Consider the following 25,422-nt stretch of genomic DNA (forward strand, 5'->3'; position numbering starts at 1 on the left):
TGGATCCCTGTGGGAATAAATCTCTGCTGTTGTACAAAATTCCTCTTGTCTCAGTTCTTTCTTGGCGCAAATTCTGCTACAAAAGGTGTTTTCGTTAGGCTTAATGCTATTGAGACAGTAACGTAAAGCCAGTTCTCTGCAGCCTTTAACAATTTCCACAAAGCCAAGGCCTATTCCCAATCAGATGCAGTGCTGAGCTTTCTGTTATCTTCAGCCATTTGGCTTCTGCAGGAGTCTGATTATAGTGTGTCCTCTTGCAGATAGAACCAGCTGTGTGAGATACTTGAATACCCTCTGCAGCTATAAGATGACTAAATGTCTCAGTTGTGCACCAGAGTAGAATATGACAAAAAAAAAAAGACTGACTAAATGACTAAAGGCAACAAAATGACTAAAAGGCAATCAGTACAAAAAACAAAAAAATAATTCTATTTTGGTTATTGTGAGAGACAACCTAAGGACACGGCGTGGTATTCCATTATTTTGCTGATCTGGTAATAAGGCAAGGACAGCAGTAGACAGATGCTGGCTGCCAGGCTGCTGAGATGTGATTGAGTGGTCTCTTTTAACAGATGAGGGGTCTGTGATAAAGTAAAAGACCGAGTCCTAGTTGAGTTGAGTGTGCCCTATATACTATTCTAAACAACACTTAAAATACAGGCTTACTCAATTAAACACATTTAGAAGATTTTTTAGTGCAGCCTCACTTGATCATGACCGCTTTGCAAGGGTGCAGGTTTTTTATTGGAAAGTGATGGCAAAGATTGTTGGTATATCCACACATGCAGGTTAAAGGATCTTAGATGTAACTGGGACTCCCAAAAGCTCTCAGTCCTGGTGCTACTGGATCTAAGCGCAGCCTTTGATACAGTAGACCACGCTATTCTTTTAAACAGACTGAAACACACGGTGGGCCTCTCTGGTGCTGTACACAACTGGGTCACGTCCTATCTCTCAGACAGAACCTTTATGGTGAGTATGGATACATGCTCCTCTAAGATCCATAAAATGACTTGTGGTGTGCCTCAAGGGTCGGTTTTAGGCCCTGTACTTTTTAATTTGTATATGCTCCCTCTTGGCGGTGTCATCAGGTGGCATGGAGTAAACTCCCACAGTTACGCTGATGACACTCAGCTGTACATCTCCGTGTCTCCTGATGACACCAGACCAATGGATGCCCTTTTTATCTGTATTCTAGATATAAGATCTTGGATGGCAGAAAACTTTTTACAGCTTAACCAGGACAAGACTGAAGTTTTAATCATCGGTCCTGAGGTTCAGAGAGAGAAACTCTTGTCTAAATTACAGGCATTTTCACTATGCCCTTCACTACAAGTGAAAAACCTGGGTGTTATTTTTGACTCTGAGCTTGGTTTTATCCCACATATTAAACATGTAACCAAAATTGGATTTTATCACCTAAAAAATATAGCCAGAGTCCACCCTATTCTCTCTCAGGCCAACACGGAGATGTTGATGCATGCTTTTATTACCAGTCGCATTGATTACCGTAATACCCCGCTCTCTGGTCTCCCCAAAAAGAATATTTCACCTTTACAACTTTTACAAAAGTCTGCAGCTCGTGTGCTGACAAAGACCAGAGGGCGGGCCCACATTACACCGGTTTTAGAATCGCTGCATTGGCTCCCCGTGTGTTTCAGGATTGATTTTAAAGTTCTTTTATTGGTTTTTAAATGTCTTAATGGTCTCGGGCCTTCTTATCTCTCACATTTGCTTTCACCATATGAACCCTCGCGGACCCTGAGGTCCTCTGGCACTGGCCTTTTGATTGTTCCTAAAGTCAGGACACATACTCACGGAGAGGCAGCTTTTCAGCGGTATGGTCCTCATCTGTGGAAAAGCCTGCCGGAGGAGCTCAGGGCCGCAGAGAACGTACATGTTTTTAAGAACAGGCTCAAGACTCACCTTTTTAATTTAGCTTTCACCTAACGTTTATTTATTTTATGCTTATTTACTCTATCCTGTTATTCTCCATCCATTCGCATCCGCTTATCCTTTTCAGGGTCGCGGGGGGCGCTGGAGCCTATCCCAGCTGTCATAGGGCGAGAGGTGGGGTACACCCTGGACAGGTCGCCAGTCTGTCGCAGGGCCAACACACAGAGACAGACAACTATTCGCACTCACATTCACTTGCACATTCACACCTATGGGCAATTTGGATTAACCAATTAACCTATCCCCACTAAGTGCATGTCTTTGGACAGTGGGAGGAAGCCGGAGTACCCAGAGAGAACCCACTGTATATAATAACCCCCTGTTATTCTATTTATATTATTAATTTAGGTTTTACCTAATATTTATTGATTTTATTCTTATTCATTTTTTATCTTCTTACTCTATTTACATTCATACATTTATCCCATTCTTATTTATTTGATCTTTTTACCCTGTATATATCCTTATTGGATCATATCTCCAGTGTTTCCTCGGAGGGGGCCCTCTGCACCGGGGCTGTGATCGACCGTGGCTGCTGGGGCTCTGTGGGTCTTCTCAGCCTGGCTGGGGGGCTTCTTTGCCTCCCTCCTGCTGCGTGCCCAGCCTGGAGGCTGCGGTCTGTGACCGGCTCCCGGTGCAGAAGGCTCCATGTGATAGTGTTTTCTCACCCGGCTTATGTGTGCCCAGCCCAATTTTACTCTTTAAGTGTGTGTGTGTGTGTGTGTGTGTGTGTGGGCCCATGTTTGCCTCTTGAGAGAACAGAAGGGGAGAACTGAAGGAGTCTTTACTTAGAAAAAAAAAATTCTGCTATCCTCTGTCCCCGTCTTTTTTCTTTTAGGTTTTGCCTACTGCAACTTTAACATGAATGCCCTAGAAATATTGCACAATTTGATCGACTTGAAAAATTTTTGCACATAAAATAGATTTCTCTCTTTTTTTTCTCCAAATTTTCAACGACTTATGGATACTGTGAATGCTAAATGCACAGAAAGGCTACCTCTGTGGCTCATAATTAAGACAATGACAGCAGACAGCTACACTTGCAGGGTCACTTGCGTTTGTTTTTGCAGGTTGAGTGCCCCAGAAAGCCATCGTCACCCTCAAACATCCCCTGACGGTGTTCACAGAGCGCTCACTGCAGTGCTGGCACTTGTTCTTCGGACGCACTACTTGCTTAGTGAAAAATCCTTACCTCCTTATTTGCTCACCACGAGTTCGTCGCAGTCTAAATTTAGTGTGATGAATATGTCTGGGTAGGCAATGTTGTGCTGAGCGAGACAAATCAATGTTTCTTTATCTGCAGCTCAGGAGGAAATGCAGGCTTCTCTGCTTCTAACAGCAGCCCCCTCAACTTGATTGATCAACAGTCACGTTCCCACTGATGTCGTCTGGACCTCGCTGGCAACAAGTGGATGTGTGTGTTTTGTAGATGTTTGTCAACTGCAAGAGGGAATGTGATTTTCACTGTTTGTGGCTTTTTAGTGGAGGCTGAGGTACCAGAGATAAAATGATGTAAAAAGAGCACTGCATGTCTATGAGCTGTGATGCATTCAGTATCAGAGAGTCATCTGTAGTTGAAACATTGACCTTTGTTTATGGCATAGACTATATATCATCTATATCTACTGGCAGTTTTTATAAAATATAAATTTAGTAAGTTTAATTATAAATCCATAAATGTTTAGCTATGGTAAAATAGGCATCGTGTCTCTGGTTCTTCGTGTCTTTATGTGAATTTTAAACTTGGGAGTTCTATGTCATGGGTCGCTGTGCAGCAGGCAGGAGTTGGACCCAAAATGCAGACACTCAGGCACGAGGTTTAAATACAAAGAACTCAGCTTTATTTGCTGGCAGGAGAAAGTCATACAAAAGCAAACTAAACTCACAGTGAAACACAGGGCAATCCACACACCATGAGGGACAACACAACACTGTCTCAAAGAAACACAGGGTTAAATACACTGGGAAGTAACGAGGGGAATGAGACACAGAAGGAGGGCACAGCTGGGAGAAATCAGGACTGACGAGACAAGCAAAGCAGGACGCATTCACATAAGACACGGACCATCAATGTAAAACAGGAAAAATGTAAAACAGAGACGCGAACTTGACACGGTGGACACAGCAACTAAGAAACACAGAGACATAAACCATAAGGCAGAGGACTCTAAGAACCGAAAGACACAGAGGGAAACTCAAAATGCAGACACAGACTTACACAGATCAGAGGGGACACAGAGAAACATGAAGGGCAAGGGATCGAAACTAGAAACCATAGAATAACTCACACAAGTACAATAATACAAAAATCACAAAGAACTAAACATGCTGGGTCAGGAGACCCAGGACCCTGACATTCTAAGGCAGTATTGTAGCAAAGGACATTCAGAATTATGACTTCACAGAGTATAAACTGTAAAAACTTACAACAGAAAATAGTAAAAAATGATCATTGTTGAACTCATAATGAATATAGCAGTGTTTATGTGCCATAGTTACCTAATTTGCATTACCAAATAATGCCTTAAATTTATTTCCTATGAAGATCTGATGGGACATTCATTTAAAGCACATCAAGACACATAAATAAACAACAAAACCTCAAAAGTGTTGCTCAGGATGTCATAAACATAAGTGGTTTGAAAAGGTGTGGGGTTGTTTTTCAGGATTTGGGCTTGGCCACTTAATTCCAGTGAAAAGAACTCTTAATGTTTCAGCATACCTACATATTTTGGAAAATGTGATACTCCCAAGTTTGTGGGAACAGTTTGAACCAGAAGAATTTGACTGGCCTGCACAGAGTCCTGAGCTTACCCTGACAGAAAACCGTTGGGATGAATTAGAGCAAAGACTTTGATTTAGGCCTTCTCATCCAGCTTCAGTGTCTGACCTCACAAATGTACTTCTGGAAGAATGTTCCAGAACATTTGAAGCTGCTATAGCTGCAAAGGATGGGCTGACATCATATTTACACCCTATAGATTAGGAATGGGATGCCACTTAAGTTCATATGTGTGTAAAGGCAGACGAACAAATACTTTTGGCAATATAGTGTTTGTGCTTTCTTACAGAGAGTTGGGAAGCTAAGACTTTGCATAGCATAGCATAGCTTAGCATAAAGACTGTCTTGATGCTATGCTAAGTCATAAAAACCTTTTATATGGTCATTGGTAAAGACAAGAAAACAGCTAATCCAGTCTTGGCCCAACTCGACGAAGCATGTTTAGATAACAAATCTCAGTTTGTTAACCCTTCCAGAGGGAAACTTTGGGTTTTCTGTTCCAGAGTTAACTTCGACTCTGAGTCTGATGAGCTGACTGACAGTCTGATTCATTTCCTCATTCACAAAGTTGCTGTCCGTAGGGGAGCAAATTACTTTGCAGATGTTTTTACAAGCACTGTGAAATGTTTGCTATCTGCTGCAATTATATCCCAGATTTATAATCAGTGCAGAATAAAATCTATATAGTCTATTTCTAACTCTGTGGACAGTCATACAGCTGTCAGACTGTTGTTCTCTTTGCACTGCAAACATTTACTGCAAATTAGCAAGCAAGCTATTTATTTATACAGCACTTTCAGAACAACTCCCAGCTGAACACAAAGTGCTGTACGCTTGACATGCCAGAAATGGCATGTGACACAATTATTCTAAGAATCACTGTTTAAATAAAAATGATCTGTATAGTATTATACAGTCATATTTGAATTCTCCTCACAAAACCTTACTTAGTCTATATATCTGAATTTGCCTCCCATTTGGACCATGATCTATGTGTATGTCCTATATAATAAAGAGATGGAAATGACTGTCTAGAAGCTGTGCTTATGGTAAAATTATAGATAATCGAGTATCTGTAGGGACTAATTGTTTGATTGCTTTAGGAGGCAAGTCCTGTTACCTTCTTTTATCAGCAAGAGTCCTCATCAGAAAGTACTAATGAGCTGGGCAAGGTCAAGTCAGCAAATCTGCATAACCTGATCCCCAATTACAAATGCAGCTAGCTATCTATGTAGCCTTTTCCTCCGTAACATTTAGTTTCAGTGACTATACTTAGAGGAACTAATGTGATCCGAATGTAAACTGTAAGTTTTGAGCAGCATATCAATCATTGTTAAAACATGGAGCTCGTTAATGTGTTATTTCTTACTGCTGTCATAAGTGTAATATTGTAGCTTTTTGTTGTAAGCTTGCAAGCTGACTTTGGTAATAACATTTTAAAGGAATATATCATTATCATGGCTAGGTTAGTTTATATAAAGACAAGAATCAGACTGGAAAAATGCATAATAAATAATGTTCCATCTAAAATGCAGTTTAACTGGACTCAGTGTGCTGAAATCATTTCTTGGCAGTATGCGCTGATGTTCTGCTTGGCAATATCATAGATGTAAGTACATAAGACTCCAGGAAGAGTTAATTTATGGGATCAAGTGGATCAATGAGTTTTGAATAATGAGTAAGTGTTGTCTTTGTGTGCTATAATCCATAAGCAATGTTGGTCTTCACCTGGTGAAATTATAAATCAAAATGACAAGTTATGGAAATGCCATCACCTCCCCAGTGATCACAAATGGCTATGAAAAGCAAGAAGGATGGAGTTATTCTTTTCTGCATTTCTCACACATGTAGATGTCACATAACACGCAATAGTACAACAACACTCTTTTTTTGAGAAAGACTTATAAAAAGGTGTTTTGTTAGCCCTGGGTGTTTTTTCAATAACTCTGAAGCTTTTTTTTAAAGGGCAGGCATATTCAAAAAGTAGTTACCAGGTGATCAGGAGAGGCATCTCTTACTACGGTCACATCTGAAACACTGCCGACTTATAGGCAAGGCAAGGCAAGTTTATTTATATAGCACAATTCAACAACAAGGTGATTCAAAGTGCTTTACAGAGACATTAGAAACAAAAACAATAAAAAGCATGATTTAAAATTGCTTTAAAAAACAGTAGATAAAATCAGTAGTTAAAATATAAGAAATTTAAAAGTGTGGATTTGGTGCTTTATTCAAATGCAGCTGAGAAAAGGTGAGTCTTCAACCTGGATTTAAATAAACTGAGTGTTTCAGCTGATCTGAGGCTTTCTGGGAGTTTGTTCCAGATATATGGAGCATAAAAGCTGAATGCAGCTTCTCCGTGTCTGGTTCTTACTCTGGGAACTGATAAAAAACCGGATCCAGATGACCTGAGGGATCTGGAAGGTTCATACTGGGTCAGGAGGTCACTGATGTATTTTGGTCCTAAACCATTCAGAGCTTTATAGACCAGCATCACAACTTTAAAGTCTATCCTCTGACGGACAGGCAGCCAGTGTAAAGACCTCAGTGCTGGACTGATGTGGTCCACTTTTTGGTCTTAGTGAGGACTCGAGCAGCAGAGTTCTGAATGAGCTGTAGTTGTCTGACTGATTTTTTAGGTAGACCTGTAAAGATGCTGTTACAGTAATCAAGCCTACTAAAGATGAATGCATGGACTAGTTTTTCCAGGTCCTGTTGAGACATCAGATCTTTTATCCTTGATATATTCGTAAGGTGATAGTAAGCTGATTTTGTTATTGCCTTAATGTGTTTTTCTAAGTTTAGGTCTGCATCCATCACAACACCCAAATTTCTTGCCTGGTTTGTGGTTTTTAGGTGTATAGATTCAAGTTCGCTGGTGACCTAATCGTTTTTCTTTGGCACCAAAGACTATTACTTCAGTTTTGTTTTTGTTTAGCTGGAGAAAATTGTGGCACAACCAGTCATTAATTTCCTCAATGCATTTACCAAGAGCCTGTACAGGGCCTTGGTCTCCTGGTGACATTGTGATACATATTTGTGTGTCATCTGCATAGCTGTGATAGTTTATTTTGTTGTTCTTTATAATCTGTGCCAGTGGGAGCATGTAAATGTTAAACAGAAGGGGTCCCAAGATGGAACCTTGGGGAACTCCACATGTGATACTTGTCTGCTCAGATGTGAAGTTACCTATTGATACAAAGTATTTCCTGTTTTCTAAGTATGTTTTGAACCAGTTTAGTACAGTTCCTGAAAGACCTGCCCAGTTCTCCAGTCGTTTGAGTAATATGTTGTGGTCAACTGTATCAAATGCTGCACTGAGATCCAGCAAAACTAAGACTGACATTTTTCCACTGTCTGTATTCAGACATATGTCATTAAACACTTTGGTCAGAGCAGTTTCAGTGCTGTGGTTCTGTCTAAAACCTGACTGGAAGGCATCATAGCAGTTATTCTGTTTTAAGAAGTAATTGAGCTGTTGAGAAACTGCTTTTTCAATGATCTTACTTAAAAATGGGAGATTTGAGATCGGCCTGTAGTTGTTTAGTTTTTAGTGGTTCTGGAAACACACCTGACATTAAAGAAAAGTTGACGATCTGTAACAGGTCTGACTCCAAAGTCTTTGAGACCTTTTTGAAAAAACTTGTTGGCAGGACATCTAAACAGCAAGAGGAGGAGTTCAGTTGACCTAAGATGTCCTCCAGGTCTTTGCTGTTAATAGGGTGAAACTGTTTGATGGTGTTTAAACAGTTTTTCAGTGGACACAGTATATCCTGAATATGCTGTTGATGTACCAATTGCTTGTCTAATCTTTTGGATTTTGTCTGTGAAGAATTTGGCGAAGTCATTGCAGGCCATGGTTAAATGAAGTTCAGCTGCCACTGACACAGGAGGGTTTGTTAGCCTGTCAACTGTAGAAAATAAGACCCAAGCATTATGACTGATGTCAGAGAAGTAGGACCTCCTTGCACTCCTCAGTTGTAAATTATAATTGTGAAGTTTCTCTTTATAGATGTCATAATGAACCTGGAGGTTTGTTTTTCTACATCTGCGCTCAGCTTTCCTACACTCTCTTTTTTCATTTTTCTCCAGGGAGACTTTTTCCTTCCAGAGATAACCTTCACCTTAATGGGAGCAATAGTGTCCATTACATTTAACATTTTAGCATTGAAGCTATTGACGAGTTCATTGACTGAACCTCTGGACAGGCCAGGTGTTAAGGGGAAGACCTGGTTAAAGACCTCACTACTGTATTCAGTTATACACCGTTTTGTGATCACTGCTGTTGATATATTTGTGTGGGCTGAAATTTTACTTTCAAAGAAAACACAGTAATGATCAGACAGGCCCACATCAGACACAGTAACCTTTGAAATGCTCAGGCCCTTGGAGATCAGTAGGTCAAGAGTGTGTCCTCTATTATGTGTGGCCTCTGTTACATGCTGAGTCAGCCCAAAGTTGCCCAGAGTGTTACTCAGGTCTTTAGTCCCTTTGTCCTGAGGGTTGTCCACATGGATGTTAAAATCCCCAACAATAATTACACAGTCAAAATCAACACAGATCACAGACAGCAGTTCACTGACATCATTAAAAAAGTCTGTGCAGTATTTGAGAGGCCTGTAAACATTAAGAAACACAACTTTGGATGGGGCCTTCAGCTGTAAAGCCACATATTCAAAAGACTGAAAACTTCCAGGAGATAGCTGCTTACATTGAAATGATTCATTAAATAAGACAGCAACCCCTCCTCCTCTCCTGCTCACCCTGGCCTCACTGATAAAACTGTAGTTAGGAGAGGTCGTCTCGATGAGAACAGCTCCACTATTACTTTGGTCCAACCAAGTTTCAGTTAAAAACATAAAATCAAGGCTGTGCTCAGTGATTATCATTAATTAAAAATGTTTTCCCAGCCAAAGATCTAATGTTTAATAAAGCCAACTTAAGTGTTTTAGAGGTATTATTTGCCCCCTTGTGTTTGGGAGCAGTCGGCGACACTGTATAGACACAGTAAAAGACAGATGTAGCTCCTGTGGTGTCAGCTATTGGTTTCTGAAGTGCTGTCCTGAAATCCAATTGGTTGCCAGAAAATGGGTAAGACAAGGAGGGGTAGGTCTGACTGTGAAACCACACACTAACAATTTGCGATGGACATTTGCAGAGAACAACTGCATGATGTAAAAAGATTTGCCTTTGCTCTGTCAAGTGGACTGATTTGATCCAATCGACGCTTCAGTTTACTACGAGGTTTACATACAGGTTTCACTTGGCATTTGGAACCATAAGAAAATTGGTTTAAACTCAATCTCACACTTTCTAGAATCTGACACAGACACGCTCGACTCATCTCGCGTAAAACGCTGTTGTGGATTTGTTGCATTTTATGTAGAAAAAAAAATCTCTATCAACAGCTGCTGAGTGCTGCTGAGTGTGCGCTTCGGTGAATTAGCTGCTCTGACAACATTTTCATTTCCAGCTCTGCTGTGAAATAATCCAGAATCGCATTTTTAACATGCATCTGGCTACTCCTAAACAACACTGAGATATGATGAGTCAGACAAAAACATGGATAATATTGCAAAACACCTTTCAATGTTTTCTTTGCAGAACTCAAATATGTTCACTACGTTCAAGTTCACCTTGGTCACTTTCATCAGTGTATAAATAACATTGGAAGTGTGTGAGATTCACATTGAAGTACAATGACTCTGTCCTGTACATCATCGTCTATGCGATGTATCCAAAACACTGACAATATTAGTGTTTTGATGATGAATTATTCATAGTAATATTAAATGGCAACCTTCCTCTCACAGTCACATCTTCTGTCAGAGACAAACAGGGTACTAACATCTACACCTACACAATGACCATCTGTCTCAGTGTGCGTAAGTGAAGATAGGTAACAGTTTGATTAGCAGTGCAAACTTACAAAAATATGGGAAAAAACTGCAGTTATACCTGATTTCAAAAATACCTACTGACCATAGGTGACCCTATTGAACTACTTTCAAATTTGAGTTGAGTAAACAGTGCATGGATGACTTCATCACTACCACAGATGAGACTGTTTTTATTATATAATGGCTCATTTGAATAATACATAAATATTTTCACTTTTATCCCAGCCTCCTTCTCCAGCCAACACTTTTCCAGTTTCTGCTGTGCACCGCTTCAAAAATAAGTTAAATACAAATACAATCTTGCATCGTGATTTTTATTAGCTGATGTTCAGTAAAATGTATATAATCATACATTCACGCCAAATAATTATAGAACAAAAACATAAAAAAACCCACACGAGTTGAATTTTTCATTGGGCCACTGAACTGAGCAGCAATTTATTTATCTTTGTGTTAACCAAAGCACAAAAATCTTAAAGCGCTGCATTCAATAATATAATAAGAACCACACAGCCCTTCAAAGAACTCCCTAGCTCAGTAACACTTGCCTTGTACTTCTTGTGCCCAAGCAAGTAATCAGAAGCCAGGCGTGTGCTCGGCCCCAAAATAGGCCTCCTTTGCTTTGAGATTTGCTTTATCTTTCTTGTATAATAAAAAAAATGTTCTCTCAGTGAACTCATTCTTGCCTGGAAGCTGTAGGTAATCAGTGTACAGTATATTTAGTATATTTAGGTGCACTGTACAGTTTTTCAGTGATGTCGTCCTTGTGGATGGAGTTCTCAAAGGGGGGGGGGGGGGGGAGGCAGTTGCTGCTAAGAGATGCTTCTTTGTATTCAAGCAGAATAAATGAACCTTAATGATCTAATGAGCTGTACTTGATCTTTACTTTACAGGTCTTCTTGAAGAGGCCAACTTTACATGATCACAGAGACAGCATCAAAGAGAATCAATTAGGCTGGAAAAGACCTTGAATCTAACAGTGGTCACAGAAGTGTGTATATATATATTAGGGGTGCAACGATACACAAAATTCACGGTTCGGTTTCGGTTCGATACTTTGGTGTCACGGTTTGATATTTTTTCGATACAAAAAAAATGTTCATGCCTTTTTAATTTGTCATTTATTAAATTTTCACAGCACATTCTGCACCACATCTCTGTGCGTTCATCATTTGTTTGAAGCCAGCTCACCTCCTGCAACCACTTTTCTGAGAATACGCGCTTCTTTTGTGGTTCGGACTCTTTGGATTTCTTTGGAGGTGGAGGAACATCACAGTAATTGCTCAAAGGAGCTTGCTTCTTCGACATCTTTAAGAGTTCTAAACAAATGTCTGTCCTCCTCCAGAAAATCTTATGTACGCAAACACGCGTTGCAACTTCTTATCTTGTGCGCGTTTTTATTTTGACAGCGAATGCGCACCTGCGGACCACTTAATATATATCCTGCTGCTTTTACACACGCACTCACATAACGCTCAGCGATTCTCTGCGCGATCAGCCTCTCACATGTTTAAGCTTGCTGCGGGAGATTTCACTTGTCATGTTTGCATAGTAAGCTAACGATTTATAAGACGATGTCAGAGGAATTGGTGCGCAAATTATTATCACTCACCAATCAGTGCTGTCGCTCTCTATACACAGTTCGCGCGATCGCAAAGTGAAAGCAAAAAACAAGCGCAAATTCAAACGCGATTTCAATATGTCACATATTGACAGTGGCTCACCATGCCAATGACATAATTACCCAGCTACATTTCCAAAAGAATGCAAATGCATTGACATATATTTTTCCTTCCTACGATAGGCCGACAGGCAGGGCAGAGATAGATTTTGGTAGCCCGACTGGAAAAATCGCTAGCCCGGGGACATCGGGCTAGCAATTTTGCGAGCCCTGTATCTGATTGAGGAATCACTCATCTTTGGAAAAGAGAGTTTATTACAGAGAAATGGCTCTTTCCAAAATAAAAGCTATACTATACACTTCTTCTGGGCTATATTCTCAGCAGCATATTAAACATATCAGGTCCCCATAAGGAGAATCATGTGCTAACGGCTGTCTAAATGACTCGGGTAAAGTTTGTAGCATGCGTGCTTGTTGTTTTTGTCTGCTTCCACTTGTCTTTCCACTAGGATGATGTCGGCGTAAATGTGCAGTCATATTCATTGTGTTCCACTAGTGCTGTCAGCGTAAATCTCGTTGAAATGACGTTAACGCCACAACAGGGCAAATCTTCGTTAACGAGCTACCGCGGATCGCCCCGTGCATGGGGCTGGACGGCCAACACGTTAACGAGCTAACTGCGCTAACACACTAGTTCCCACCCATGTAATTGAGCATTGCTGGCACATCCAACATACTGTTTTACTTTAGTCCATGACGCGCTTACCTTCAGGGTCATACGTCACATGAAAACCAAAATAGTTCCAAACACCAGATCTGAATGAGGGTGGGGGAGGTTCAATTTGCCACGTTGCAAGGAGAGCTTAGCTTCTGTCTTGCTAGCTTGCCCTGCGCTCAGTGGATCTGTGCTTGATAGTGCATCCTAGGCGGAGTAGTCGAACGCAGATCCACTGAGCGCTCAACACAGACAGTACCATCAGAAGGAAAGTTGATAGAATAAATTAAAAATTTTGTATTGTTCGATACATATGCCTACCGAACCGAAAGCACTGTATCGAACGGTTCAATATCGAGTGTTCATGAATTGCAAAGTCAATCTTAGGGACACGTGTCTATTCACTAGTGATATTTTAGAAGAAACCAATACATTTTTGTAAGATATGTTTATTTTTTGTATTAGCCCTGTGACAGGCTGGTGACCTATCAAGACTCCATCTTTCGCACCACCCTGAATTTGATAAGGGGGAGAAAATGGATGGATGGATGGTAATCTGTGTATTCCACATATGCCATAAAGAAGATGATATTTAGATTGAAATATCCTGTTGGCCTGTAGCTGAAATCCAATAGTCAGATTTGATGACTATTTAGTTCTTATGACAATAATACATTAATAATTTGCTTTTCTGAAATCTGATACTGGTTGTTGTGTTCAAATAATTAATTTGACTAAGTAATTTGATAAATTGTGCGTTAAATACCTAATCATCACATCAGATTTAGATATTTGGTCGGCAATGCTGATTCAAATTTTCCGTCAAGACCTGAGCGAGAGCAGAAGATTAAGAGTGCAGCAGATTGATGAGCAGTTAGGTACAGAGGGTGCACACAATCATCAGGGACAACACAACAAACAGCAAAGTTAGACTGACAATATATACCCTCACAGGATAACAAGGGGAGATATAACAGGAGGGATGCACAACTGGAACTGGAATACTGAGACAGGAGAAACTGAATCAACAGAAGAATATCTGTTACTAAAATAAAACAGGAAACACAACTGAATGATGAAACAAGGGGAAACACAGGGGAACACAGGAAAATTGCAACCAGGGCACTGGAAAGGTAATATGATAAATAAGAAAGAAGTAGACAAACCATTTACCACAGAAATAAGGAACAAAACTTTAACATAAATCATTCCCAAAAACCAAAAGGAAAAATGAACTAACACAAACATATTCAAACCGATATATTACTCATTCTCAGAACATTTGATATTAATTCTTCTGTGAAACAGCTTTAAAAAGGTGGAATTATCAAGAGAAAAATCCAACAATTTCTAGGCTTGTTTTCAGATACTATCAACACCACTGCTTAAAACACAAGAAAACTAATGTGAGTAATGTGATCTAACAGGATGAACTTTACTGGCAGACTACAGATATAATGTAGTGTGTAGCAAAAGCTTTCACAGCCCGTTCACTATTACTAAGTAAGACTTGACTGCTGAAGTCATCATTGATATATGATATGACAACAATGACCTCAGTCTGACTTACCAAAGTAAAAATGTACAGAATTGTGGGTTTAGAGGTGAAAGTGCTTGTTGTTAAATATTTTAGGCCTTTGAGGAACAGTAACAAAGATATCATAAAGAACCAATCAGAAAAAAGCTTATTTATGGGCTTCACTGTAGCCACACGATTGATCTTTGCTGCTTCATTCTGATTGGCTGACGGCCAAATATCACTGCCAGGAATGGACGTGAACTGCAGCAGGAAATTCAGATAAATTGCATTTAGGAAAAAAAAATCAAGGTTGAGCCTTGATGAGGAGTGGTGAGAACTGAATGAAGCACAGAAGGAAAGACTTTATGCTCACACTTGATAGAAAATACAGTAGATCTGATAGCACTGATGTACTTGACAGACGGATTCAACATGTTTTACTGGTGATAAACTTTCTTGCTTCTGAATGGAGGACGATATCCACCTTACCTGCATTGTTACTCACGCTGACCTATTTTAAATTTTAGAATTATTTGAGAACATTTTTACGGATATGTGCAAACCTCAGTTTACTTATGTGGATACAAGCGTACCAAATTGATTCCGGGCCTTGTTAGTGTTAAGTGCTACGCAGAGATACACACAGTCTGTTCTGTGTTTATGGACTTTTGCCCTTCTTCATTTTTAAAGCTGCACAAACACATTTGTTTGTATTAATAATGGATGAAGTGACGGGACGAAGTGTGTAACGGAAAGGTGACACTTGCAGAGATAAACCTGACAAGAATTGTCACTTTACAGCTCATATCCACCCTATTCCACTTTTGGCCTTTTAGAGCATGTTCTTCCTGTGGTCTTCTTTTCCAGCTGTGGGGGGCAGTTGAATGATTTCTGACCAATACCAAACAGCACACGGAGTAAGAAACTAGAAGCAGCTGGTGAATGCAGTGGAGCTTTTAGCAGAGAGTAAGACAACTGAAGTAAATAGATTAGAAACACATTATCCAGCAGCCACCCTCTGATGTCTTTACTTTTTCATGCCAACTGATATAATATTAAATATATTACTTAGTAATATACAGTTTCAAACTCTGGCCCAGTCTCTGTGTATTCTGTGTAAATGCAACATTTTCTGAACCTTTTTATCCCAATCATCAGCTCACGCGATAACAATTATAATAATAACATGTCATACTATCCATTGGTAAATGAAATTATTTTTGCATCTATATATTGGAATGATAATGGGCTCAGCAAATACCTACTGCCATTCTACAGTATCTCTAAGTATGATTGATGTTGCTTATGGCTCTACCTTTTATAATCCTGCACTGTCCTGGGTATCAGGTTTCATGAGGCACTTTCCATTTGCTCTGCTCTGGATTTCTTCTAGCAGATCATTTCTTTTTCTTCTTCTTTCTTCTGTCTGTTTGTTTTTTTTAATTACTAGTGAAATTGACATAAACTTGACATCGTAGTCATTTATCCTGATTAAACAGATTTAGGTGGTCTATTATAGTTCCGAATCACCTTATTCTCCAACATAAGTGAGGTCAGGACCTGCCGAGGCTCTCATCTGAATATCTCTTGTGCAGCAAAATTCATATGCAAGACCATCATTTAACTATTTTATCCAAATGAATCCCCTTTAATAATATCTAATCAGAATTTTATCTGTTGTGCAATGACTAGCCTTAAGTATTTTCCCCAAGTTTAGGATAAAAGCATCAACAGTTTTTCTGCAATTTATATCAACATAAATTCTCATTAAAAAAAAGAAGCAATCCCGCTAATGACTCTGACAGAAAGCAGATAAAGTGGTTCAGCTGAGATTAGATGTAGAGATTAGACTCTGTCTAATAAGTGCGGGGTACTAAGACTGGTTGGATGGCTTGTCAGCTGATATAATTCACAGTTCAGAGGTTTGTACACTTTCATACAAATGTGTTCACAATGTACAAAATTAGCTTTAACTGACTAGCATGGTGATACCGATTACTCTGAACTGGACCCAAAAAAATATCTACATATGGATCTATCAGGTGTAACAGTGACTTACCCTAAATAAGAGAGTAGAAGCAATAACTTTACTTTGTCTCATCCGTTCCAGCTTCCTCTTGGTGTTTTCGTGTCTTATACTCTCAGTCTTTGCCACCATTGAAGAGTTCACACAAAGCTCAGAGAGTGCCTTGTACATCTTGGTAAGTATCACTTTATTTGATATTTTAACAGTATTCTGCATATAAATTAATGTCACAAGGTTAACTCCCCCATTCTGTTTTTTCCCACAGGAAATTGTGACCATTGTGGTGTTTGGAGTGGAGTACATTGTAAGGATATGGGCTGCTGGCTGCTGCTGTCGATACAGAGGATGGAGAGGGAGGCTAAAATTTGCCAGAAAGCCTTTCTGTGTCATAGGTGCGAAAACACGTTTGCCTTGTGTTTTACTGGCTGTCATTTCTCTCACCTTGAAGAACATAACACGGACACATTACTTGTTTTGCTATTGCTTCTGTTCTTAAATGCTGAAACTTTTGATACAATGATACAAAAATATTTCTCCAACTGCAAATTGGTTGTTTGAACAGTGTACAGATTAAATGAACAATGATCTTCAGTGTCCATAGTAAAGTGTTGTTAATTTAGTCTGATTTGACCAAGGTCATGGTTTTCTATTCATATGTTGTACTTCTCTTCCCAGACATCATGGTGCTGGTTGCCTCAGTATCTGTCCTGGCAGCTGGATCTCAGGGCAATGTGTTTGCCACCTCGGCTATCAGGAGTCTGAGATTCCTGCAGATCCTACGGATGCTGCGCATGGACCGCCGTGGAGGAACCTGGAAGCTGCTTGGATCTGTAGTTTATGCACACAGCAAGGTGATCTTGATGTACTCCAGTTTTGTCTGTAGTTTCCTCAATGTTTTGATTGTTAAGATTGTGTGGCCGCCGTTATCACTTATCTTTTAACCACAAAGCATGCAGACCAGGTGAAAGTAATATTTTTAGTATAGAGTAACTGTAACCCACATAAATGAGCTAAGAAAGAGCAAAGAGAAAAAGTCCAGCACATATAATAAATGGGAATTTGAAAAGTTATCATGGCTTACAAATATGTTATTTTAGAAACATTTTGTTGTCTTATCCATATGTCTTTGCACATATGCAAGAAAAATGCAGCCATTTTACCCTATTTCAATATACCCTGCTCAAAAATATATTAAAGGAACAGGGAGCAGGGCCTCACTGACCTCTTGGACAGTCTGGTGGTGCCAAATGGACTGAAACATAATGTCCCAGAGGTGTTCTGTTGGATTTAGGTCAGGCGAGCTTGCGGGCCAGTCAGTGGTATCAATTCCTTCTTTCTCCAGGAAGTGCCTGCATACTCTCGCCACATGAGGCTGGGCATTGTCTGAACCCAAGTATTTAATCCTGATACCTAATGGCAGTCAGGGTGCTGTTGCCTAGCCTGTGCGCATGTCCATGGATATGGTCTCCAAAGACCATAAGTAACCCACCACCAAACAGGGCACGCTGAGGAGGAACCCAGAAATGACAATTGGTCCAGTGATTTCATCTTCATACCTACTTTACATAGCATGTTACAGGCAGCATAAAATTCTCCACGGCTTCTCCACACCCTTTCACGTCATGTGTCCTTGAATCTCCTCGATGATCTTGAGACTTTGCTGGGAGACACCGCTAATCTTCCGGCAATGGCGTGTATTGATGTGCCATCCTGGAGGAGATGGACTCTATGTTACTTCAGTGACACTCTATTATCAAAGGTGTCTCCTCCGAGAAAGTCTATCATGGCAAGGAAGCACATTTCTCTCCGTTTAATTTAAATGAGCTTGGAAAATCAAATTATTTGCTTTTACTAATAAGCTGCAGAAACATCATTACAGGGTTTGTGGGTGTTTGTGTATGATTACATGAGAAGGAGAGATGGCAGGCTGCAGCTTTTGTGGAGACGAGGGAAATAAAGATGTTTATGAAATGCTTGGTTCGCCGCACAGGGCAAGAGATTCACATATGATGTCCAATATTGTTACAGAATAGCCATTTGTACCCATTGACAGAGGTTACATTGCCACTTTTGCAAGGCATTCAAGATGACACTTAATTACTTTAATTTCCCAGTGGTCATTGTATTGGTTTTCTCTGTAGGAGCTCATCACAGCGTGGTACATAGGCTTCCTGTGCCTCATCCTGGCCTCATTCCTGGTCTACTCCGTGGAAAAGGAGTCAAATAATGAGTTTGACACGTATGCTGATGCTCTTTGGTGGGGACTGGTAAGACTAACTCGAAAAAACAAGGACAACATGGTTCTGCAGTATTTGCTTTCTGTTTTACAACATTCATTTTTGACAAATATTCAGCTTAGAAATGTTCATTTTACTTTATTTCCAGTTTTACAAAAAAAAAAAAAGGTATTAAAAAAGCTATTTAATGTTTTTTGTTTTTTTTTTTGTACCAGATAACTCTTACCACCATTGGTTATGGTGATAAAGTTCCCAAAACCTGGAATGGACGCTTACTAGCAGCCACGTTCAGCTTGATCGGCGTTGCCTTCTTTGCCCTTCCTGCTGTAAGTATGTAGGCTTGTCTTTAGGGCGTTGAAGCCACTGATAAGGTTCACACAAAGTGCACATTATAAATGATCCTCATTTATATGCCTTTACTCTCTCTCCATTATGATGTTCTCTGTAAGTGCATATCTGCCTGATCTCACTGCTCTGCCCTATGAAAATATACTCGGTGTTCTCTGGCAGGCTCTTCCATAGGTTATGGTTTCATTTAGTTTGATATCATAACTACAGTAGTGCATTCATGCTATGGATTCAACATTATGGATTCGAAATGTATCTAATCAAGTGAGTAACCTGAAATGACAACAGGATAGCACATTTAGCACCCAACACCTAGCATTTTAGTGTCTATCAGCTAAATGTTTTCGTTTTAAAGCCCAGAAAACATCCTGTTTTATCCCACTTCAATGACTCTCATTAACCTTTTTTCTTATTCAAATCATGTAGCTCATCTCATCACTCAAGCAGGTCCATTGCCCAATAACTGACATAAAAAAGCAGCAACCAGGTGGTGAATGTAGTTGAGCTAGAGAGACAGTTTTTTTACAGGTACAGCAACAGTGAAAATCAGATTTGTATTCATCAGATCACTAAAACACCATAGAAGCAGTGTGAGGAAATAACTGCGAATATTTTTCTTCTTGGGACAGGCGTCCAGTCTTTGATAGTCCAAAGAAATCTTAGTGCAACTGATGCTTCTAAAAGGAGCTGAAAAAACTTGGCTCATTATTCACGTTTTCTTTAGAAAGCCCGAGTTTGATGATGTAGTTTCAGTGGCTAAAGTACGTGTTAGTGTTTGTTGTTCCACCTGAGATTTAAAGATATCACACTCAGCAGTAAGCTCTGAGTAAGCAGCTCCCATTCGTTCAGTCAATCATACAGGAAACTGTACTTGATCAGCAATCACTATTCCTGTCACTACTTTTGGCACAGCATTTAATATCCGCATTTCCTCTCAGGTTTCTATAACCCCAGATGTTTTGTTGGATTGCTTCGGAGAACTGTTAGGGGACGAGGAGGAGACAACTTGCTGTTGTTGCAATTCCTCCTCCTGGCCCACTGAGGTCAGTAAAGGTCACTGATTATTTTATGGGTTTCTGCTTTTGTACAGGGCATCTTGGGTTCTGGCTTTGCCCTCAAAGTCGAAGAGCAGCACAGACAGAAGCATTTTGAGAAGAGACGTAACCCCGCTGCAGGCCTCATACAGGTATACTGTGTGATAAGATCACTAGATTCAATTTTAAACACTGTTTAATTCTCCAAACAAAAAAAACTGAGAAGCCTTTTAAAAATTTCCTCACCCAGGCTGCTTGGAGGTTTTATGCCACCAACCTTTCCCGTACAGATCTGGTGTGCACGTGGGATTTTTATGAGCAGACTGTAGCTATTCCGATGTACAGGTAACCGATCAAATAAAGTGGTTGAATCATGCTACACATTATTCAGCATTTTCAGGAAATACAACTGTTTACCCATATCACATTCTGCCTTCTTTCTGAACCTTGAAAGCCGAGTTGAAAACTGAGCTCACAGAATAACCTCATCTTATTGTATTCTAAACATCTTTCTTGGATCAGAAGAATCACACACCGGTGTGGCTTTACACTTTCTGCTTTAATAATGCTTTTCTTTTTAACGGAGAAGCAGATGAGAGTCTTGGCAGTGGCACTCTGAAATGCTGTTCAAAAGACAAATACTGCCCTTGGCCAATTTGAAAAATTAAGCAGACATTTTGGTGTCCAGCTGTATGAATTAGCAAATAAGCTGCCTTGCTCGAGTCTCACAACACAGATTTCTTTTGCTTTTAATCTAGAAGTAGAAAATCATCAGTTGTTTATTTTGAAATGAGTTCACTTACATTCCAGTTGTAATTTAAGCAAAAAAGGTTATGACCAACTGAACATAACTTAAGGCAATTAGCTTAAAAAGCCCAAAGGCGAGCTTTCACCTTTTGCAACTGAGCTGATGAGGCTGTCTTGATAGAACGACTTCTTTGAAGTTCTTTTTTATCTTTTCCCAGACTTACCCCACCTCTGAATCAGCTGGACCTGCTGAGGAATCTGAAGGGCAAATCATTCAGGTATAACAATGACATTAGGAGTGACAAAGTTGTTGGTGTGATAGCATGATCTCATTATGATGACACCAACGGTGACTCAGTGATCTTGAAATAGAAGGGACCAGGGCATCAGAGGCTGAAATAACTATGTGCACTCTCCAAAATATACACTGAATGCCTTGATTGTCAAAAAGGAATAAGATCTCACCTGAACCCTGTGAGTCTGGTCTGCTTGCCGGACACTTTGCGCTGCACTTCCTGTGTCGCTAGGCATTCCTTTTGTGTTACCAGCTTTTGTGTGGACTTAGCTCATTGTTGCAGTCAGTTCATTTACTGTAGATTAACAAAAAAGAGGCTAACCAAACATTTATTTTAAAACACACCTTGTTGATGCAAACATCAACCTGTGACCATAACTAATGAATTTTATGGAACATTTTTTAAACTATTGTTTTCTTCTATTAGTTTATTTGTAATGGGCAAGCACGGAAGAACACTGACAGTTTCACTGGCTCTATAGCCAGAGCAAATGTTCAACCCCACTTGAGTGGAAAGCCTGTGCGACACTTAGAAATTTCATTAATATACATTTACCAGACAATTTATTAGTTATACCTTGGTAGAAGTTAGTTAAACCCCATTTTGCTTTCAGAACTGTCTGAATTCTTTGTAACAAATATTCAACAAGGAGCTGGATATATTGGCATGATAGCATCACCCAGTCGCTGATGTGCTTGCTGCACATCAATGCTACAAATCTCCTGATCCAGCACAAACCAAATGTTCTCCACTGGATTGAGATCTGGTAACTGTTGAGGCCATTTGACTACAGTGAACATGTTATTATGTTCAAGGAACCAGTTTGAGATGATTTGAGCTTTGTGATGTTGCTCATTATCCTGCTGGAAGCAGAAGATGTAAGCCTGTGCAAATTGTAACCTCAGTTTCCTGTTGACAGGAGGTGTCAACAGGAAATGTGGTCTTCTGCTGCTGTAGCCCATCTACCTCAAAGCTCAATGTGCTGTGCGTTCAAAGTAGGGCTGGGTATCGTCACTGATTTCTAGAATCGATTCAATTCCGATTCACAAGGTCCAGAATCGATTCGATCCACGATTCGATTTAATTCGATTCGATTCGATTCACTTCGATTTGAATATGGGAAATTTTGACAGTCAGAAATATTATAATTCAGATTAGTACATTTACATATTTTTGTATCTATAAAAAGGAAGCTGACACACGCAAGACTTTATCAAAGGTGTGAGCATCACAGCAGATGCCTTTGTGTCAAAGTAGCTGAAGATAAAACACAGAAACACATGAAGGTGATTTTTCCTGGCCTGGGATTTTATAAAAATATTCTGCAGTACATCAAAAACGAAAGAAAACCATTAATCAACATATGAACATTACCTCTGAAGTTACAGCGGTTTTATTAGAGACACGGCTAAGCATTTTGCATTTTGCATAATTTTAAAAAGTTTAAATTTGTTCAGCATTGAACGGCAGAAATTAGGTTTTCTTTTCGGAAGTATATAAAACGGAAAGAAAAAAAAAGTCGGCCGATAGCGCTGTAAACAAAGGTAGACTTGTGCGTAACAAGCAAGCGAATAATGCAGAAAACCATACAGAGAGAGAGGGGGGAGAGAGAGAGAGAGAGAGAGAGATAGAGAGAGCTGTGCATCATGGTAGAAGCAAAACAGTAAAAGTAAGAGTGAATACATGAAGATGTTTATGTGAAGCGTAGTTTGGATCTTCTTTTGCTGCTGGTTCGGTCAATATTGTTTGGAGAGACATCAAACTATCAGCTTTACATTTAGCGCATAAAGGGCGTGAACACAAAGCGCGGACCCGCCGACAGATCAGAATCAGCGGGCTGTCGGCTTTCAGCCCCGACTGTGAGAAATTCGACATCTAACTGATTCTGATCCGCGGGCTGCTCTGTGTGTTTAAGTCTTTGTGCAGAATCCGTGTTCCTGCTCTCATTTACTGTTTTAGCTGTTTGGTGGTTGTTGAAATTTTGTGAGATTTCACCTGAGATTCTGGCATTTCGGGCAAAATAAATTTATATTAAAAAATCGATTCAGGATTTTAATGAATCGATTTTACGTAATCCAAGCCAGAATCGATTTTAATCGATAAATCGATTATAAAAACCCACCCCTAGTTCAAAGATGCTCTTCTGCATACCTTGGCTGTAACGAGTGGTTGTTTAAGTTACTATAATTATAATATATTCAGACCGTTCTCTGTAAACCCCCGAGACGGTTGTGTGGGGAGAATCCCAGCAGATCCTGTTCCTATAATGCTCTAACTAACCTGTCTGACACAACAGGCATGCCATGTTCAAAGTCACTTATTTCAGCGGTTCCCAAACATTTTTGCGCCACGGACCGGTTTATGCCCGACAATATTTTCACGGACCGGCCTTTAAGGTGTCGCGGATAAATACAACAAAATAAAACTAGTACCGGTACCGAAAAAAGAAGATTTATTCATAACATACTTGAAAAGACCCAGAAACACCGAAATAACGCTAAAAACCGATAAAAACCATGAAAACCATACATTTCACACCTGGGCCTCAACTAAACGACTCACGGACCGGTACCGGTCCGAGGCCTGGGGGTTGGGGACCGCTGACTTAAATCACCTTTCTTCTCCATTCTGATGCTCAGTTTGAATGTCAGCAGGACGTTTTGGCCACAATGCAGTGAATTGCTGTCGTGTGATTAGATATTTGCGATAACAAGCAGTTGAACAGGTATGCCTAACAAATGTACGGTGGCCGTGAGAGGCCAAACGGACTGCAACCTAAGAAGACACCAGCAGTAAGAAAATATGCTGCAAAAGCACACAAAACGCAACAGAAATAAGAAAAACAACAACGAAAATAGGAAAAAACAGATTTCAAAAAGCACAATGGAATTGTTTCTGGGGAGAAAATAACCTGACGGACCAGTTGCAGGAACCCAAAACATGGTAGGTGTGTTTTATCACGATTCATATAATACTGATGACGAATTTTTAGGCTGATAGTTAGGCTAACACACTTACCTCTCATCTTTTCTTTCCTCACAAAACCGATAGATCCTCCACTTCTTTTAGGAGTCTCCCACCGCAATTCTTAGCATATTTTGTTCCTGCAACTGGTCCGTCGAGTTATTGTCTCCCCAGAAACACTTCCCTTGTGCTTTCGGAAATCTACTTTTTCCTATTACTGTTTTGTTTTTTTCTATTTCCGTTGTGTTTTGTGCGCTTTTGTGTTTTCCTAAGTTGCAGTCTGTTTGGCCTCTCAGGGCCACCGTACCAATTGCCTATGAATGCGAAATCTTAAGGTCCAGGTTTGATCCTGGAGGAATACCTGTTCGACTCGTGTTATGAGGCTCACTGTAGTTTTACATATTAAGAGAAAATGTGTCAACTTTTTGGTTGGTTTGAAAATGAAGATTCTTTGAACCCCAAGGTGCTGAAGTGTGAATAGGAGATAGGAAGCACTTAAGAATAGAAAAAAGTGCTTGTATGTGAATGAAACGATTTGAGTGCTCAGGCAGGGTAGAAAAGTGCTATATAAGAACCAGTCCATTTACCTTTTGTATTTAGTTAATAGCCTAAGGTTTCTTTTGTCAGTGGAGACAAAAACCATTGCAGAAGAGTGAGTAAATACTGGACACTCATCACAAAATGTAATCTTCATAAAAATATGAAAGATCATTTAGTGTAAGCAGGCAACTGTTGCTGTTGTTTAGAGCTTGTTTTCACTGCCCCCGTGTGGTAACATATATATTGGTTTTTTTTTTCAGGTTTGTACAGATAATTTTCATCCATGTCCATAACTTGTATCTCACATTGTGTAACATTTATGCCTTTTCTGCTCACAGGAAGGAGTCACAAACAGAAACCTCTCCCAGGCCTGTGATCTGGTTTTATCTCTCGCCTCTTTCCTTTGCCTTCTCTTCAATTCTGCTCTTCTTGGGGGAGTGTGCTTACTGTACATCAGTGTGCGAGAGTGGCGGTTTGTGTGTCTGACATGGGTGTGGCTGCGTGTTAAGTGCCTCCTTCAAGAACGGTCACGCTGCATTTGCTCACATGGTGCTCAAAGATCAGCTCACTTTGGCCTCATTCCCAACTGGCAGCTTTATTAAATATTAACCAATATGCTGTTCTTTGATAGTCTACCTTTCAGCATCACCTTGGGAAAAAGTGATTTTGAACACTTTTGCTTGATTTTTCTATCACTGTTTTTTAACACAGAAAACAAGTGTAACTATTGACAAGGT

The 25,422-nt window shown here is 39.9% G+C and overlaps 1 protein-coding gene across 2 annotated transcripts in view; it reads left to right on the forward strand.

The window, feature by feature from the left end:
- kcnq2a (potassium voltage-gated channel, KQT-like subfamily, member 2a) overlaps positions 1 to 25,422 on the forward strand; it is a 40,605-nt gene that overhangs the window by 4,812 nt on the left and 10,371 nt on the right. For both annotated transcript variants that reach the window (XM_085144752.1, XM_085144753.1), the window contains exons 2-10: positions 16,604 to 16,694; positions 16,785 to 16,911; positions 17,195 to 17,370; positions 18,661 to 18,786; positions 18,972 to 19,082; positions 20,195 to 20,290; positions 20,389 to 20,483; positions 21,104 to 21,163; positions 25,024 to 25,053. In XM_085144752.1, coding sequence (XP_085000878.1) covers positions 16,604 to 16,694; positions 16,785 to 16,911; positions 17,195 to 17,370; positions 18,661 to 18,786; positions 18,972 to 19,082; positions 20,195 to 20,290; positions 20,389 to 20,483; positions 21,104 to 21,163; positions 25,024 to 25,053 — 912 coding nt within the window. The remainder of the gene's footprint in view (positions 1 to 16,603; positions 16,695 to 16,784; positions 16,912 to 17,194; positions 17,371 to 18,660; positions 18,787 to 18,971; positions 19,083 to 20,194; positions 20,291 to 20,388; positions 20,484 to 21,103; positions 21,164 to 25,023; positions 25,054 to 25,422) is intronic.

Source organism: Neolamprologus multifasciatus, chromosome 20 (assembly GCF_963576455.1).
Source record: "Neolamprologus multifasciatus chromosome 20, fNeoMul1.2, whole genome shotgun sequence".
Lineage (NCBI taxonomy): Eukaryota > Metazoa > Chordata > Actinopteri > Cichliformes > Cichlidae > Neolamprologus > Neolamprologus multifasciatus.